The 16,454-nt window shown below is 40.4% G+C and overlaps 1 protein-coding gene across 2 annotated transcripts in view; it reads right to left on the reverse strand.

The window, feature by feature from the left end:
- The window catches only part of SLC22A3 (solute carrier family 22 member 3), a 681,970-nt gene that overhangs the window by 244,981 nt on the left and 420,535 nt on the right, over positions 1-16,454 (reverse strand). For both annotated transcript variants that reach the window (XR_014963047.1, XM_085611548.1), the window contains exon 4: positions 2,638-2,806. Coding sequence is in view for 1 of the 2 variants with exons in the window: in XM_085611548.1 (XP_085467674.1) it covers positions 2,638-2,806 (169 nt within the window). In the remaining variant the exon portion in view is untranslated. The remainder of the gene's footprint in view (positions 1-2,637; positions 2,807-16,454) is intronic.

The raw sequence follows: 16,454 nt of genomic DNA on the forward strand, positions 1-16,454 counted from the left end.
ACTTGTTTTAATTGTGTTTTTTATATTTGGAATGTACTTTTAAGGTTGTGTTTTACTGCTGAATTAAAGATTTGAAGATGAAACTGATAGTAGGAGAGACCAAGCATACAAACTTTAAAACCTTCACATGCAATACATAGAACTGTGCATACACTATTACATGTGTACATGTTGGCTCCACCATTATGCCGGCGAAATAACGCAGCAGGGACACCTAAGGGCCTCATGCAAAGTGGAAGGGAAATACCCAATATCGATACATATAGAACAACAGTATCACAGACCAGACATATAAGATACATTTTGTGGCTGTTGCTTATGACCCTAAACATGAGGGGAGAGGAGGAAAATGGGATTTAAAATTGTGTAAATGTGAAACCTTTTAGGTCAGTTATTTTCATGGAGTTATGGAAGGACTATATAAGGAGAAAGAATTTCAGATTTTTCTAAAAAAAACCATCCTTATTTATATATCGAAACAATATCATCACCTCCTTTATCTGCACGCCTTCTGTCTCTGTAAATTATTCATATCACATTTTCATTTCATTCAGCAGCATTGAGTGGTTCTAGCAAATGGTTTATAAATCTGACCAATTCTACTGGTGAACAAATAATGCACTTACAGGAAACAGAGGGGCCACATGTATCATCATTGGAAATAGCGATTACCTAATTGCAATTTTCTGCAAATTCACAATTAGGTAATCGCTATTTCTAATGCATTAAACTCCATGAGTTTCATTTAGCGATTCCTAGTGGTTCGCAAATCGACCTACCTCTGATTATTAATGGGGTAGGTCGCAATTTGCGACCCATTAGGAATCACTAAAATCATGATGCTGGTGGCCTGGTGGGGTCAGCAGACCACCATGCCTGTGAATTCTTTTGAATAAAAAATATATTTTTTTTAAATTCAGCCTATTTTCCTTAAAGAGAAATGTAAAGTTTTATTTTTTAAATTGTTTAATAGCTTAAGAACAGGCAGTGGGCCGTGGGACCACTGCCTGCTCTGAAAAAACGTTTCCACTACTATTCCCAAAGGGGAAGTGGTCCCTTGAAGACACCTTCCTGTTTCCAAATGGAATGCTACCTACTTGAAGTAGGTAGTAAAATGCGAATGTTTTGCGATCGCATTTGGGTCGCAAAATATTCTTACATACCGCTGCAATTCGGTATTAGGAAGTGACACCTTAAACAGTCACCCATTCCTAATACCGAATTGGTATGTATTCACAATTCTAATTGCAATTGGGTAACATGTTACCGAATCACAAATTGGAATTCAAACATACCAAAATTAATTTTACCTGTAGCAAACGGCCCTATTATGCGAATCAGGCCGTTTGCGACCAGTAAAATGCATGAAGCATGTGGCCCATAGGCCCTAAAATATATTGCAATCAAAGTTTTTACTTATTCAGAGGATAGGTGTTTCAGTATGCTACTGGGATATATGGTGTGAACGTAGAATTTTTTAAAAACATTTTGGTACCAGAATAAATTATTTCTCTCAAGAAAGTATAATTTATAGTACTATTAGTAACAGGATATAGCTAAAGTAATTTTTTGGCTGAATATCACAAGAGATAACGTCTAGAAAAAGATTTCAATTCATAGCCGTGGCCCGTGCAGGTAAGGGCAGTGAGGGCGGGGGGATTTCGACAGACAAAAACGAGGGAAAATTAATTATTTATTTAATTTTTCCTAATCGTCTTCTGTTTAAATTCCCCCCACCCGGGCCCCGCCGCGCTTACCCGTACGGGCCGCGGCTGGGTATTCACCAAAGCAATCTCAGTAGGAGAAAATTACCTATCTTGACTTACAGCCACAAGACTGTGAGGGAACAGCCATATTGGGTTGGGCTATAGCAGTTCTACTCAAAGTACGTCCAGGGGCCACAAAACGGCCTTCTTGACCTTCACATGTGCCCCCCTCTTGTGCACAGCAGCACGAGCATCTGTTTAGTTGCTGAACACTAATATTCTGAAAATAATGTTTAATAAACAGGCAAGCATTTATTAACCTGCTAATAAATGCTTGCTAGTTTGTTTAATATATTTTTTAGACCTCCCTACACAATCCCCGACCCACCCAGATACCCTATCGCCACCATGCTGGCATCAGTGCGCCCCTCGGTCGACCAAACAAACTGATACCCGGTGGTAGAGTCCATTTTAGAAAAAGAGCACTCACATATTGAAGTCTATGTGCCCTATGGAGCCTTTACAACGGTAGGACAGGAAAGGGATGATTGAGTTACATTAAAGGGGAAAGGCAGTCAAAGGAATACAATTTGGGATAGTGTTTTTTTTCGAATTTGTGTTCTTAAGGATACCACTATGGATAATCAATTACCTTTTGGCAAATAAGCAAGCCATATGAACATATACATGTTTGAATACTAAACACAAGTAAGCCAAATGTAACATGCAATGGGCTTCATTTAAGGTTGCTTAGTAATATTTTTATTATAGCTTCATATAGATACTGTAAATCCAAATAAGGGTGTGATACCTAAAAATAAGCCAAACTGTGGAAAGCGTCACAATTGAAACCCAAATCTATGGCTGTAATTGAGAGGAATAATAACATTTTACTTTAAATGCATTAACATGTGTAAATATAACACATTACCAGTAATATAGAAGAAACAGGAAGTTTGGCAGTGAGATAGCCAGCTGGATCCCCTGCCAGGTTGGAATGAAGTAGGCAACCCCAGGTATCAGCATGACTCCGAGAGTGAAAAACATCTGCACTACAATGCCAACGATTCTTCGCTGCTCTGAGCCAACCAGTTCTGTCACTAGGAAACAAAAAGAAAACAGATATCAGATGCGTATGATGTGCAGAAATGACTTCGAAAAATATACGTCATATTTAGGCATTTTCATGAAATTACACTTGTCGATCCCATTTCATAGTTATCAGTTTGTGCAGGTCTGCGTACTGTAAAAAGGCTAAATTTACCATGCACCATAAAAGAAAATACGATAGTGATTTCAAATGTGGTTATGTTTTTTATACAATCAATGAGCGCTAAAAAGAAAGGCCGAAGGGACAAGTAAAGTGAAAAAGCTTTACAGGGAGAGGAAGATCTCATCGCAGAAGTGTTCGCTTAATTTAATGGGTGCAAAGACATTCCCATGTTCCAGTTCAGGAACTTATCTTCTGTCCTCATCCCCTGGTACTTGACCCTCGTGGACTATTAAGCAGAGAGGGGTGGTTTTTGAGGCTCTTCCGACTGAACTCCAAATCCTGATTCAGGCTCACCCAGAATTTTGCTCCCAACTCAAAGTTACATTTGTTTTTTTTTTTTTGCGAATGGGAACGATACATCAGCCCCTACGAGTTTTTAATGCAGGATTTAATATCTGCTATTTATACACCTTTTCTTTGTTCACGTTCTTTAGAGTATTGTAAAAATCAAAGTTACATTTGTTGCAGTAATAAAGAACCCTGTGTGATTTTGCCAGAACGATTTATTCTGGTTAAATCTGGTGGACTTGATGTGGGCAACCAATGGTGCCTTAATTCTACAGTTTGTAAACACTACACCACGTTGTATCAGCATTTAATGGGTGTGGTGCTTTTGCTGCTAATGCTGGGCAACTCTGAGTATTGGTCTGGAATTAGGCAAGGCAATTGATCCAGCAGTACAAAGTGTCATATATGTACCTTACTAACAGGGTCATTCCTAGTCTCCGTTTACCCCCTGCTCGTTTTTTCCTTCTGAGGATTATGATCATCTTTCAGTTGTAGGTAAGAGTGTGCATCTATTCACAGTGCTCGTCTGAAATTAAAGACCGACTGAATCATCCCATAAAATGATATTAAGTTCATGGACGTTAGTTATGCGTTATCGTGGGTCACAGCAGTGATCCTGGCTTCCTCTTATGATCGCTGGCACTACCTTTGCGACCCCTGCGAAAATCAGTGCCAGGAACACAGTGCAGCTCGTCCTTATTGACATCGTTGTGGCACCACTCTTTGTTTTCTGTCAAATTTTTAGTACGCTAATAGTGTATGATGTTATTTTATTCACTATTTGTGATGTGTTTTTAAATGGAGAACAAGTAGCTGGAATATGACCTCCCATGGCAGCTGAGGAAAGTAAAACATGCTTTTAAATGTATTGAGTGTGGGTGTTTTTGGGTAAGAATGTGTTTATGTGAGAGAGAGAGAGTGTGTGTAAGTGTGAATGTGTGAGCATGTCTGAGTGTTGGACCTGGCCCTTTTTGCAGGGTTATGCCAACACTTTTTGCCTTCCTCCTGTATTTTTTCTGACCTGTTTTATTTTGTGATAGGACTCTGGGCACTTTACCACTGCTGGTCAGTGCTAAAGTGCATGTGCTCTCTCCTGTAAACTTGGTAAGATTGGTCTACACCTGTTTGGCATAGTTAATTTACCTGTAGGTCCCTTGTACAGTGGTATCCTATATACCCCGGGCCTGTGAATTAAATGCTACTAGTGGGACTGCAGCGCTGCTTGTGCCACCAACATAATTAGCCTTTCAAACCTGTCTCAGGCCTCTGCCACTGCAGGCCTGTGTTTTCAGTTTACTGCCACAATGACTTGGCATTTAAAGTGCTTGCCAGGTCTGAAACTTCCCTTTTATTACATAGGCCACCCCTAAGGTAGTCCCTAGGTAGCCCTGTGGGCAGAGTGCTGTGTAAGTAAAAGGTAGGACATGTGCCTTTGTTGTGTGGGAAGTCCTGGTAGTGACAAAACACCTATTTGGTTTCTCACCTCTATGAGGCTGCTCCTCCCATATGTTTACATTGGGAATTCCCTGATATGTGTTTCAGTGGTAATTTCTAATCTGGAAGGAGTAGCGTTGCCATGTTTGGTATATTTGGAATAATGGTGATAAATCCCGCTTATTGGTGGAAGCAGATTTTTTTATTACTATTTTAGAAATGCCACTTTTAGAAGTGGGCATTTCTGTGTGCTTATAACTCTTTGTGCTTTGTAGCCTGACTCCAACCAACGTCTGGTTTAGACTGACAGGGGCCTGTTTTGTGCATTCACTCTAGACAGTCACAGAGGGAGCTGAGGTGTGCCCTGCATATCCTGATAACTCTTCCTGGTCTAGAGTGGTGGGAGTAGTTGTCACCTGCACCTGAATAGGGCTGTGCCTGCCTTTCACAATGGTGTCTCCGCCCCCCTGTAGTGTGTCTGGAGTCAGGGTTGGAGATTAAATGGCGGTGTTGTGCACTTCTAAGTTACCTCCAAAACAGAGACATTTTGCGTATGAGTACAGGAACTCTGACCCCATGTTAGACACTGCGTGGGACTTGTGACCAGATGCTACTAGCTCTACATACTGCATGAGAGAATTGCTGTGCATCAGGATGAACCGCCATTTAGACTGCTTGCCTTGTTGGACTGATCTGCTGCCTACTGATTGTTGGGCTACAGAAGGGACTGCCACTCTGCAAAGTAATCCTTTGAGCTGGCCTGCTGCCTTCCCTCTGCTTGTGCTCCAAGTGCTCTCCAAGGGCATGTTGGATCTTGCTACATCAACGCATGGTGCGCGTCGCATTTGATAACTACTTATCCCAAGATTAGCGCACGGAGAACTCTTTATACTTTCCCTGCTAGCAGCACGTGTGAGCAATAAAGCATTGATGACAATGGAGGAAATGCATGCTGAGCGCTCCTCATTTCTGGAGTGCTGCCCTTGAAGCGGGAGTGCCAGCATCAAGACCCCACCCCTGGAGCAGCATTGAACATGGAGCAGGAGAGTAGTAGAGGGAAAGCTATCTCCTACTGTAGCGTGTTCGCCTCTCAGCATTCACCTTTAGTACCATAGTGGGGAGTCCCCTCCTCACCATTCAGAGCCGAGAAGTGATCAGGTAAACCGGGAGCGCTAGCACAGCAGGGAGACAGAGATCATGGCCTCGGATTGCAAACATCAGCGGCCCACCTTGACCCAGAGTCGCCAACCAGAGTCTTTCTCGTTTAGGGACATTTGGCGTTCCACTTCATGAGGCCCCGCTGAGAGGAGGTTCACTGCACTAAGACTGTCCCATTGCAGGCAGCTACACTGCGATTCACGGGCAGCCCCATCTGCAGGGTGAGGGTGTTCCCCCGTATGTCACATACATTTTGGGGGCATTTGTTTTCTTTGCCTCAGCTATCCGGGTGCGAACAAAACCGCGACGGAGGTCTCGTCAGCATTTCCATCAAACTACTGTATGCACTGTTGAAGGCAGTCAGGTGGCCCGGTAGTCTACGTGTTTGAGAACAATGATTACGGAATTCCATGTAGGAGAGGCACCCAGAGGCTTCGGCGTCCTAAATGGTGTACTAGTTACCTTATTCAGCGTAATAGGAGCAAAGGAATACTGTGCCCAGTATTCTGTTGTTGGTTACGATACGACATGTTAAAAGAGCGCAGGAGCACTGGCATGTGGGTCTGCTGTATTTATGCTGTGTGGTTTGTTGTTTTTATTCACATTTCCAGGACTGACATGGTATGACCAGCAGCCATGTTTTATGTTTGACCTAACCTGCATCTTATGCCCTGATGTTATGATTTATGTTGTTTAGGCCTTGTAATGACAGGATAACGAGTATCATTTTAGGATCTGCATATTATGTACAGTGATGATATTTTGATGACTTGTGCAACCTATAAGTCTTTATTGCACTAACTGTGATGTTATGACAATTGCCTAGTTGGCAAAGTGATTTATCATTTATGTGGTTTGGCCTATGTGCTATATGCAATATATGAGAGATTTTTATATAATATTGTGGGGAGTGTCTTTGGTGGTGTTTTTATTGTGCCAATAGTGTGTGTTTTTGTTGCACAAACGCTGTATACATTGCCTCTGGTATAAGCCTGACTACTCTGCCAAGCTACCAAGGGAGTGAGCAGAGGTTATCTTGGGTGTGTTACTCCCTTACCCTGACTTGAGTGGTGGGTTCTGCCTGGCTTAAATACATACCCTAGCTAACAAGAAACCCCACTTCTAACAGTGAGCATGTGTGAAAGTGGAGGTCAAAGGGCATCTGAAGATCTGAAGTCAGTTCTGCTACCTATATATATATATATATGTATATATGTATATATGTATATATATATATATTTCAGAAAACCGCTATTCCAAACCTCCTGTCCGGCGAGAGGAAAGCACACGAACCCTCAGAAATGGTGGCAGAGATTTTTTATTTTTCCAAAGACCTCATACGTGACGCGTTTCGAGCAACAAGTGCCCTTGATCTCACGTTAACACAAACGCTAAGGCTGTTTTTTTCTTTATAAAGATGCAGCAGTGCTACACCCGATCACATGTGATAGAAATAGAAAACATACTTTTTACTTTTTTTTCCCAATCTGAAAGTTCTCAAAAAGTGAAACAGGGTACATCACCATTACATGATTGTTTAGCGCTGATAAAACATGCGGATAATAAAACATGAGCCATAATGACATAATCATTTAGATAAAATTATTTGTGTTTTAAATTGAGTTTAAATTAACATGAGTGCAAATCAACATACATTTTGACTATCAAACTTGTAATGTTATCACTATTGGTGGTGTTACCATAAATGGTTTGGACTTGATACCTTAAAGGTAACTGACCCAGTATATCTTCATTATGTGTATAAATACACTATGACCAATTTAAAACACAACACAACCAAACTCATTTGTCATATATCCTTAGTCTTTGGCTGATTGCAGATATCCATGCTAACAACGATAACAACGATAACAATAAAATTGTCTTATTTTTACTGTGATGTTATTTCAACCCTCATTTCTTACTACTGGTACCTGATATTTGATCAGTATTAATGCTGATTTATCCCTCCGGCTACCTCTAGATTCGACACCGTCTAAATCTATGACATGAGGTAGTATCAGTATAAGTTTAAAAAGTATGTGCATTGGCACTGGTCACCAACAAAACTGCATAAAGCTGGCTTGCTTCCCCATTCAAACTGCTGGAGATGTGATAGTACGTCTTGTAACATTTCTCATATCATTTGCGGATGTCCAGTGATCCAACCCTTTTGGAATTATATAGGTAAAACCTTACATTCCACGATGCCTCTACAAACTCCACTTTCGCATGCTACCATTCTTCTTTTTAAGTTTTAAAGAAGATTTTATTAAAGTTCATTTACAACATATTATCAACAAAGCAGAGTATTAAAAGTAATCTCAAGTAGAAACATAGAACGTCATATTTAAGAGAGAGCAAGAAAAGACAAGGGAGAGAGATAGAAAAGAAAAAAGGTAGAAGGCATCATCAAATATAGCAAAAGCAATTGCAGTAAAAATGTAATCATTGCCATACAAAATTATACACAAAATTAAAGGAGTGCATCAGACGTACAAAAACTCTTCCACTAAAGATATACACAATAGCTATAAGTTAAACGATAAAAATATGTACATAAAACCATTAGGAATGCTATCATGGGGGTTTGGGAACTTCTTCTGTACACGGATTATGTAAGGGTAGGGGTCGAGCAGACACATCTAAGAAATCTGTGATAGGGAGCCATAATAAATCACGCTTAATAGCAAGTGTAATGGGGTAAACATAGGCTCTATCGAGTCTGTGATGATAACAAACTCCATACCACCAAGCCTGAAAGGAAACATTCGAGGTATCCTTCCAAGATTTAGTGATTTGCTGAAACGCTACAGCTAAAAGTAAATCAATAATGGACATGTTAGTGGTAAAAGAGGACCATATGTCTGAAAGACTACCTAAAAAGATATGTGAAAGTGTAAGAGGGAAAGAGGTGGAAAAAATCCTATTGATCTGAGCCCACACATCAGACCAAAATTTATGAATCTTCAGACACTTAAATAACATGTGCTTAAGATCCGCCCCTGACGCTGAGCAAGACCAGCAAGAGGAGGGAATGGAAGGATCAATTGTATGCAATTTGACAGGAGTAACCAAAAGTCTGTTGTATATAAAAAATAACGTTTGAGTCGTATTTGCTGCTCTAGAGGTTTTCCTTATCTTAGTCCAGACCCTATGCCACAGTGAGACAGAGAAAGTGTCCTCTACATCTGACTCCCAGTCCAATTCTGTTTTAGATTTATCACGAGTACTAGTAGTATCTCTCAGTTTTGCATATATCTGGGAAGCAGAAGAAGAAGCCAGTAAGCAAGGGATAGAGAGAGGAGAAAAATTAGTGTGAGTGATGGAATCAGAAAGAACATTATACCTGCTTTGCAAAACCTCACGTAAAAGCTCATATTTGGGTGCATGTGATACATGCAAAGAAAAACGAGATTGAAGGATAGAAAAGGGAATACATGTGCCCTCATCAAACAATTGATGAGTCCAAAGTATACCAAGGTCATACCAATCCTTCCAAAAAAGTATCCTATTTCGAAGTTTAATAAGAGGATTATACCACAAGGGAGATTGTAAAAAACGCGATCGATCATCTAAACCATTTAGTAAGAGAGGAGAAAAAGTTTTCCGAGAATTTTTAAGAATAGGGAGAGAGAATTTATTGGGAATATGGGGCAATGATACAAATTCTTCAAAGGTAAAAGAATGAAAAAAAGATGATTCAATCTCAACCCACAAAGGCCTTGACAGGGCATCGGATACCTGCCCGGATAATAAGGGGATAGAATGTTTAAGGAAAAATGAGGAATGATAAGAGGCAAAATCCGGAAAATTAACTCCACCCAACTGCTTAGGGCATTTAAGTTTTGCAAAGGACATTCTAGCTTTTTTATGTTGCCATAGGAATTTAGAGAGCGTAGAATAGATATTCTTATAACAAGACTTAGGGATATTAACTGGAAGGTTAGAAAGGTAAAACAAAATAATGGGAACTAACATCATTTTAATCGAGTCTAGTCTTCCCCACCAGGATAAAAACAAGGGATGCCAACGAGTCGTAGAGTCCAGTAACAATGTTTGTAGGTTTTTAAGATTAAGTGCTACAGTATCTTTAATAGAGGATTTAAACCATAGGCCTAAATATTTTATCTTAATCGGACTCCAATGAAAAGAAGAAGTCAAAAAGTCTGCATGAAAACAAAATTTATTCAGGGGGAGAATTTCGCACTTATCAACATTAAGCTTATAACCTGAGACTTTCGCAAAATTAGATACTTCAGATAAAAAGGATGGAATAGAGGACTGTGGATTGGAAATAAATAAGAGAATATCGTCTGCATAGGCAGAAAGTTTCAAATACTTATCCCCATATGGGAAACCAGTAATATCTGTATTCATACGAATTTTTATCAAGAATGGTTCTAGTGCCAAAATGAAAAGAAGAGGAGAAAGAGGACAGCCTTGTCGGACACCTCTGAAGAGAGGGAACGAAGAGGAGACGAGACCATTGGCCAAGATAAAGGACCTAGGAAAAGAATATAACAAAGAGACATAAGCAAGAAATTTCTGGCCAAAACCAAACCAAACAAGAACTGCAAGCATAAATTGCCAGTTAACCCTATCAAATGCTTTTTCAGCATCTAACGCAACAGCGGCTAAAGAATGCTGATAAGAATGGGATTTACTCAGCACATTAAAAAAGAGGCGAGTGTTGTCAGAAAGGTGACGACCTTTAATGAAACCACATTGTTCCTTACCAATTATGCTAGGTAATGCTACCATTCTTCTGCATGATACACGTCAATCACAATCACTCTCTAAACCACAAGCCCGACTCTTACACACAGCCTTAGCTACAGCCAAAATTTGTATACTACGGCAATGGAAGTCACCTCAACCACCATCACAAGAAATATGGATGGTGGCCATGATTCAAACAGCTTCCTACGAACGTATTATATACAACATACAGGATCAATCTGATCTCTTTCTTCGAGTATGGTCACCTTTTCTAGCTTTAAATACCGATGCTAATATTAATGACCCATCTACACAGTAATTTAATTCTTATCCCTTTTCATTTTCATTCATCATTCATTATTGGTGGTTAATAAATCTTAATACATATTGTGTCTACCTATTTGTTGTTGTTTTTAATAGCTACTCACCAGAACACTTACATATAATTCTGTATCTTTTAATATATATATTTATACATCAAGTGAAATTATTATCCCTTATATTCATCTTTTCTCTATTCTTATTGGTTTTCTAGAGTGTCTTCTTTTCTCAGGAACATATTTATATAGCTTTATATAGCATTATGTCTTATATTTGTGTACATTTTCATTTATCGTTTTCTTTTGTGTTCCCTTCTTTGCCTTCCCTTTCTCTCTCCTCCCCCCCTTCCCGTAATTCCATCTTTTATGGCCTCAATATAAAGTCAAATATTTGTTTTTGCATGGATCTGTTTATGTATTTATTAAATTATATAATATGATTAATTATTCAGAAAGTTTTATTATATGCTTATATATAACAATTTTCTTATATATTTATTGTATGATAATGCAAACAGTTATTATACTATATGTATTCTTTTGTAAATTTCAATAAAAAATTGAACCACAAAAAAAAAAGTATGTGCAAATAACGCCTCGTGAATAAAGTGCAAAGTGCTAATAATAAAGTGCTTGAATCAACTAAAGTGCTTGAATGCTTAAATGCATAAATGTAACTTACATAAAAAATACTTTAAAAAAAAAAGTTATTCAAATAATATAACAACCTTTCAATCAAAAGATTTAATTTCATAGTGACTAATTATTTAAAATTAGTACCAAGATATCGTTAATTTCTGAGGTGGTCATATTGAATTGTTGTTTGTCAATACTAAAGTGCATTCTGAATTTACAACATCCAAGGAATCGCGATGACTAATCACATTTCTCAACCCCAGCATGGTGCTTTATAAAAAATACATACAAAACGCACATTTCATAAAAACCACGCCTTAAAATCTAGGATCTCATAAGAAATAGTGCATGTCCTCAGTGGTGTTAAGGCCGTTGGGGTATTTACTGTCCAGCTCTAAATTAGTTCTGGACTCCAGTTGTCTTAATAAATGTTCTCTGTCTCCTCCCCTACGCTGTTTTGGAATGGCTGCAATCACAAAATACTTTAAATATATATATATATATATATATATATATATATATATATATATATATTATCTACTGGCGGTCGCCAGTAGATAGTTATAGTTAGGACCGTGTTTCCATAGGAAATCCGCAACATTCTATTTGGAATAACTTTGGCGCCGGTTGACGAATCCTCGCGAAATTTTCAAAATAGGTGGGGCGCTCCGCTCCTACCCTGAAAGTCTCGGGGGGATTCGTCAAGCGGGGGCTGAGAAAAAAGGGGGGTCCCAAAACGCATTTTCCCCATGCAATTTTCCATAGCGACCTTTAGTCCAAGGTACAGCCTGAACGGCTGAACAGAATTACTTGAAATTTGGCAAAGAGGTAGTCCTCAGGTCAGGCATGTGCCTTTTGCATATATGGTGTCAATCTGTTCAGTAGTTCCTGAGAAAATCAAAAGTAAAATCACATACATATCTGGGCGGAGCCTAACCACACATCTCATCGTGATATCTGATTGGCTGTCAGTACTTCATCCAATAAGTGTTGGCAGCCATCTTGGGACCAATATACATGATAGCACCTCATTAAAAAGCATTGCAGTTAATAGAAGGTTTTAAGACTTTAGTTACATTATAAATCATTTGTTGATGGTACCATACTCATTGTAGGAATTGTGGTGTGTTCTAAGGGGATTTTACCATGTGAAAAAGCCTTCTGCTGTGATATCACGAACCATGTTTGAGAGAAAACAATTTTCTCATACTTTTCCCACAGAGGTTTGGAAGGTGATCTATAAGCTAAACTGAGAGCATATTTTATGTAAATTCACATTATCTTTCTCAGTCATGTAAGAATGAAGTCTGACATTCTCAGTAAAACATGTACATCCAACAAGGGCAGAGACTGTCAGTTGATTCCTTTGTGTTCTACTGCAGCTTCCCAGAGTGCTCTAAAGAACAACTAGAGCGCTAACAGTCTTACATATGACAAAAGTATGGCACACCTGAAGCCATCTTGATTGGAATAAAGTGGTAACACTTAAAACATTTAATTTACAAAGGAACAAAATGAGGGGGTTCATTTTGCCATATAAATTATGATTAGTGCTGCAGAAAGAAAAACTAGGGCACATTTTGACTTCTGAAATCTTCTTTTATTTCATAAAAACATTCTGACATGCAGACTGAAACATGCACTTTGACTTGCCTGGTGAGCAGTAGCTTTACTACAGTGATCTAATGAGCAACTAGAGTGCTAACATTCAGAATTTATGGAAAATGTGTGACACATCTGAATGCCTTCTTGATGAAATCAAAGTAAAAAACTGAAAGTATTTCCTACTGAGGAGACTGCAGTAAATGAGGAAATTAGGAAACTTCATAACAAATAAATCTCCCAAGATGGCCACCAGAGACAAAAGAGCCCAAATGTAGCCCAAATATCACCCAGATGTAGCCCAAGTATAGCCCAATGACAGAATGTCCCAGAGTGTTCTTAAGAACAACTAGAGCGCTTACTGTCTTACTTATGACAAAAGTATGGCACACCTGAAGCCATCTTGATTGGAATAAACTGGTAACACTTAAAACATTTAATTTAAAAAGGAACACAATGAGGGGGTTCATTTTGCCATAGAAATTATGATTAGTGCTGAAGAAAGAAAAATTAGGGCACATTTTGAGTGACTTCTCAAACCCTCTTCTATTTCATTAAAAAATTCTGATATGCAGACTGAAACATGCACTTCTAATACTAGCAGCAGACTTCCGTGGTGAGCAGTAGCTTTACTACAGTGATCTAATGAGCAACTAGAGTGCTAACATTCAGAATTTATGGCAAATGTGTGACATATCTGAATACCTTCTTGATGGAATCAAAGTAAAAAACTGAAAGCATTTCCTACTGAGGAGACTGCAGTAAATGAGGAAATTAGGAAACTTCATAACAAATAAATCTCCTAAAATGGCCACCAGAGACAAAAGAGCCCAAATGTAGCCCAAATATCACCCAGATGTAGCCCAAATGTAGCCCAATGACAGAAGTGTGCAAAACACTTATTTTTTGTGTATTTGCAGTTTTATATAGTGCAGACTTGTCAGGTATTGGAGTGCTTTACATGAACATTGGTTACATCACACAAGATCAAATTCATTTTGGTTGTAGACATGGGGAGATTAGGTGATTTGACCAGAATCACAGAATGTTGAGCTGAAGCAGAAACTCCAACCTGGTTCCCCAGTTGCAAAGTCTGCAGCTCTGGAAGTAACACCACACCCTCTCCCCTTGGATGCAACATTTAATCAAGTGGTCAACTGGATAAAAAAACTAAGATTACAAATAATTTAAAAGTTCTTTGTCGCTATTTGAAAACTCAGAAAATATGTCCTCATTTTAGTTTTTTAGAGCACTAACCATAATTTTGATGCAAATAAGACCCTCTCATATATGTAATTTCTAAAGGAAATGCTCTAGGCATTACAGTTTTGATTACATCAAGATGACGTCAGGCATTCCACACTTTTGTAATAAATATAGAATGTTAGCAATCTAGTTGTTCATTGGGATACTGTTGAGAGGCAGAGACCAGGGGCACGGACTCTGAAAATTGGAGGCAGGTTGGAGAGTGCAGAGGCAACAATTTGACCACACTAGGCAGGCAGGAAGGGCAGTGGCAGCACAACAGACTATGGAGGGCAGAGGAAAGGGGGGCAGGGGCAACAAACCAACAATACAGGACTGGCAAGAGAGGCTGCGGCTATATAATAGACCATTGTGGGCAGAAGGAAGAGGCAGTGGTCATATAACCATACATGCCAACAGACCCGTTTCAGCCAGGAAACGTCCAATGTTTTTAAGCTCAAATGGGCTTTACTTGATCTGTTTTCTGTCTACAATCTTCTCTTTTTCAATGTAACTCAAAGGGGAAAATCAATACCCCAGTTTTATTTTAAAATCTCCCTCTTACCAAGTTCAAAATGTTGGCAAGTATGGTACATTGGATCATGGTAGGCAGGAGGAATTGGGGTAGGGACATGGACTCGGATAACAGAGGACAGGAGGGAAATTGAGAGGTGCACCAAACTGACCCTACAGGGCAGGCATCAGGGTTTGCAGCAGCACAATACACCACACAGGGCATGCGGGACGGGAGTGCAGCACAACAATCCATAGAAAGCAATAGGGAGGGGACAGGACCATGCACATGGACAACAGACAACAGAGGGGAAAGAGGCAATGGTAGCTAGCTGACCATAATGGACAGACAGGAGAGAAAGCTGCAGCATAACAGACCATAAAGGGCAGGAGGGATGGATCAGGGGCATTACAATGGAACCGACAAGCCAGGAGGGAGGGAATAGGGGTCTGCACATGGAAACAGAGGGCTGGGGGCAAGGGGGCAGGGCAGGAGCAGCAAGATGACCATGGAGGTCAGGCAGGATGGGCACTAGAAACAAACCACACCATGGAGAGCAACAGTGAGACTATGATGGCATACACACAGACCATGGGGGGAAGGTGGGAGGGGGTCAGGAGCAGCTAGCTGACCACACAGGGAAGGTGGGAGGGGCCGTGGCAGCACAGAAGACCATGCATGGCAAGCGGGAGGGTTAGTGGCAGCACAATGGCTATGATGGGCAAGAAGGAGGGTGCAGGGGCATGCACAAAGGACCATGGAGGATAGAATGGAGGGTCAGGACCTGGGCACAGACAAGAGAGTTCAGGGGAAGGAGCCTCACAACAGACCGCGCGGGGCAGGCAGGAGGAGCAGTTGCAGCACAACAGACCAGGGAGGGCAGAAGGGTGTGGCAGTAAAATGGACCATGGAGGACAGGAGGAAGGGGATAGGGGCATGGCATGTGGACAGGCAGGGTGGAGGTGGCAGGGACAGGTTACAGTCATCTGACAATGCTAGGCAGGTGGTAGGGGAGTGGCAGCTCAACAGAACACTCAGAGTAGATAGGAGTGGCAGGTCCATGGAACATGGTGGTCAAAAAGGATGGAGCAGGGGCATGCACAAAGACATCGGAGGGCAGGGGGAAGGAGAATAGGGGCAGCAAGCAAAGCACAGAGGCTAAGCAGGAGGTCAATGATGGGCCATAGAATTGGGCAATGGAGGGCAGGATGAGTGGACTGGTACATCATGCTAAATGCAGGGCAGTGGCAGCACATCAGACCATGCATGGCAGGACGGAGGAGGCTAGTCCATGGTTTCAGACAACAGAGGATAGGGAGGAGGTGGGTGGGGCAGCAAGCTAACTGTTCATAGAAGGTGGGTATTAGGAACTTTATTGTTTTTAAAATGTGTGTCTGTGCGAACTACTTAAAATATGAACAAGTATGCAGCATAATCTCACTTTTATTCAGGAAGAAGAGGACGTTTGGGACTGTGACTCCGGGCTCACTTGGCAGAAACATCCCCTGACCCTCCACCCCCCATCGCAAAATGTAATGCCCGTGAAAAGGGTAGGT

Source organism: Triturus cristatus, chromosome 6 (genome assembly GCF_964204655.1).
Source record: "Triturus cristatus chromosome 6, aTriCri1.1, whole genome shotgun sequence".
Taxonomy (NCBI): domain Eukaryota; kingdom Metazoa; phylum Chordata; class Amphibia; order Caudata; family Salamandridae; genus Triturus; species Triturus cristatus.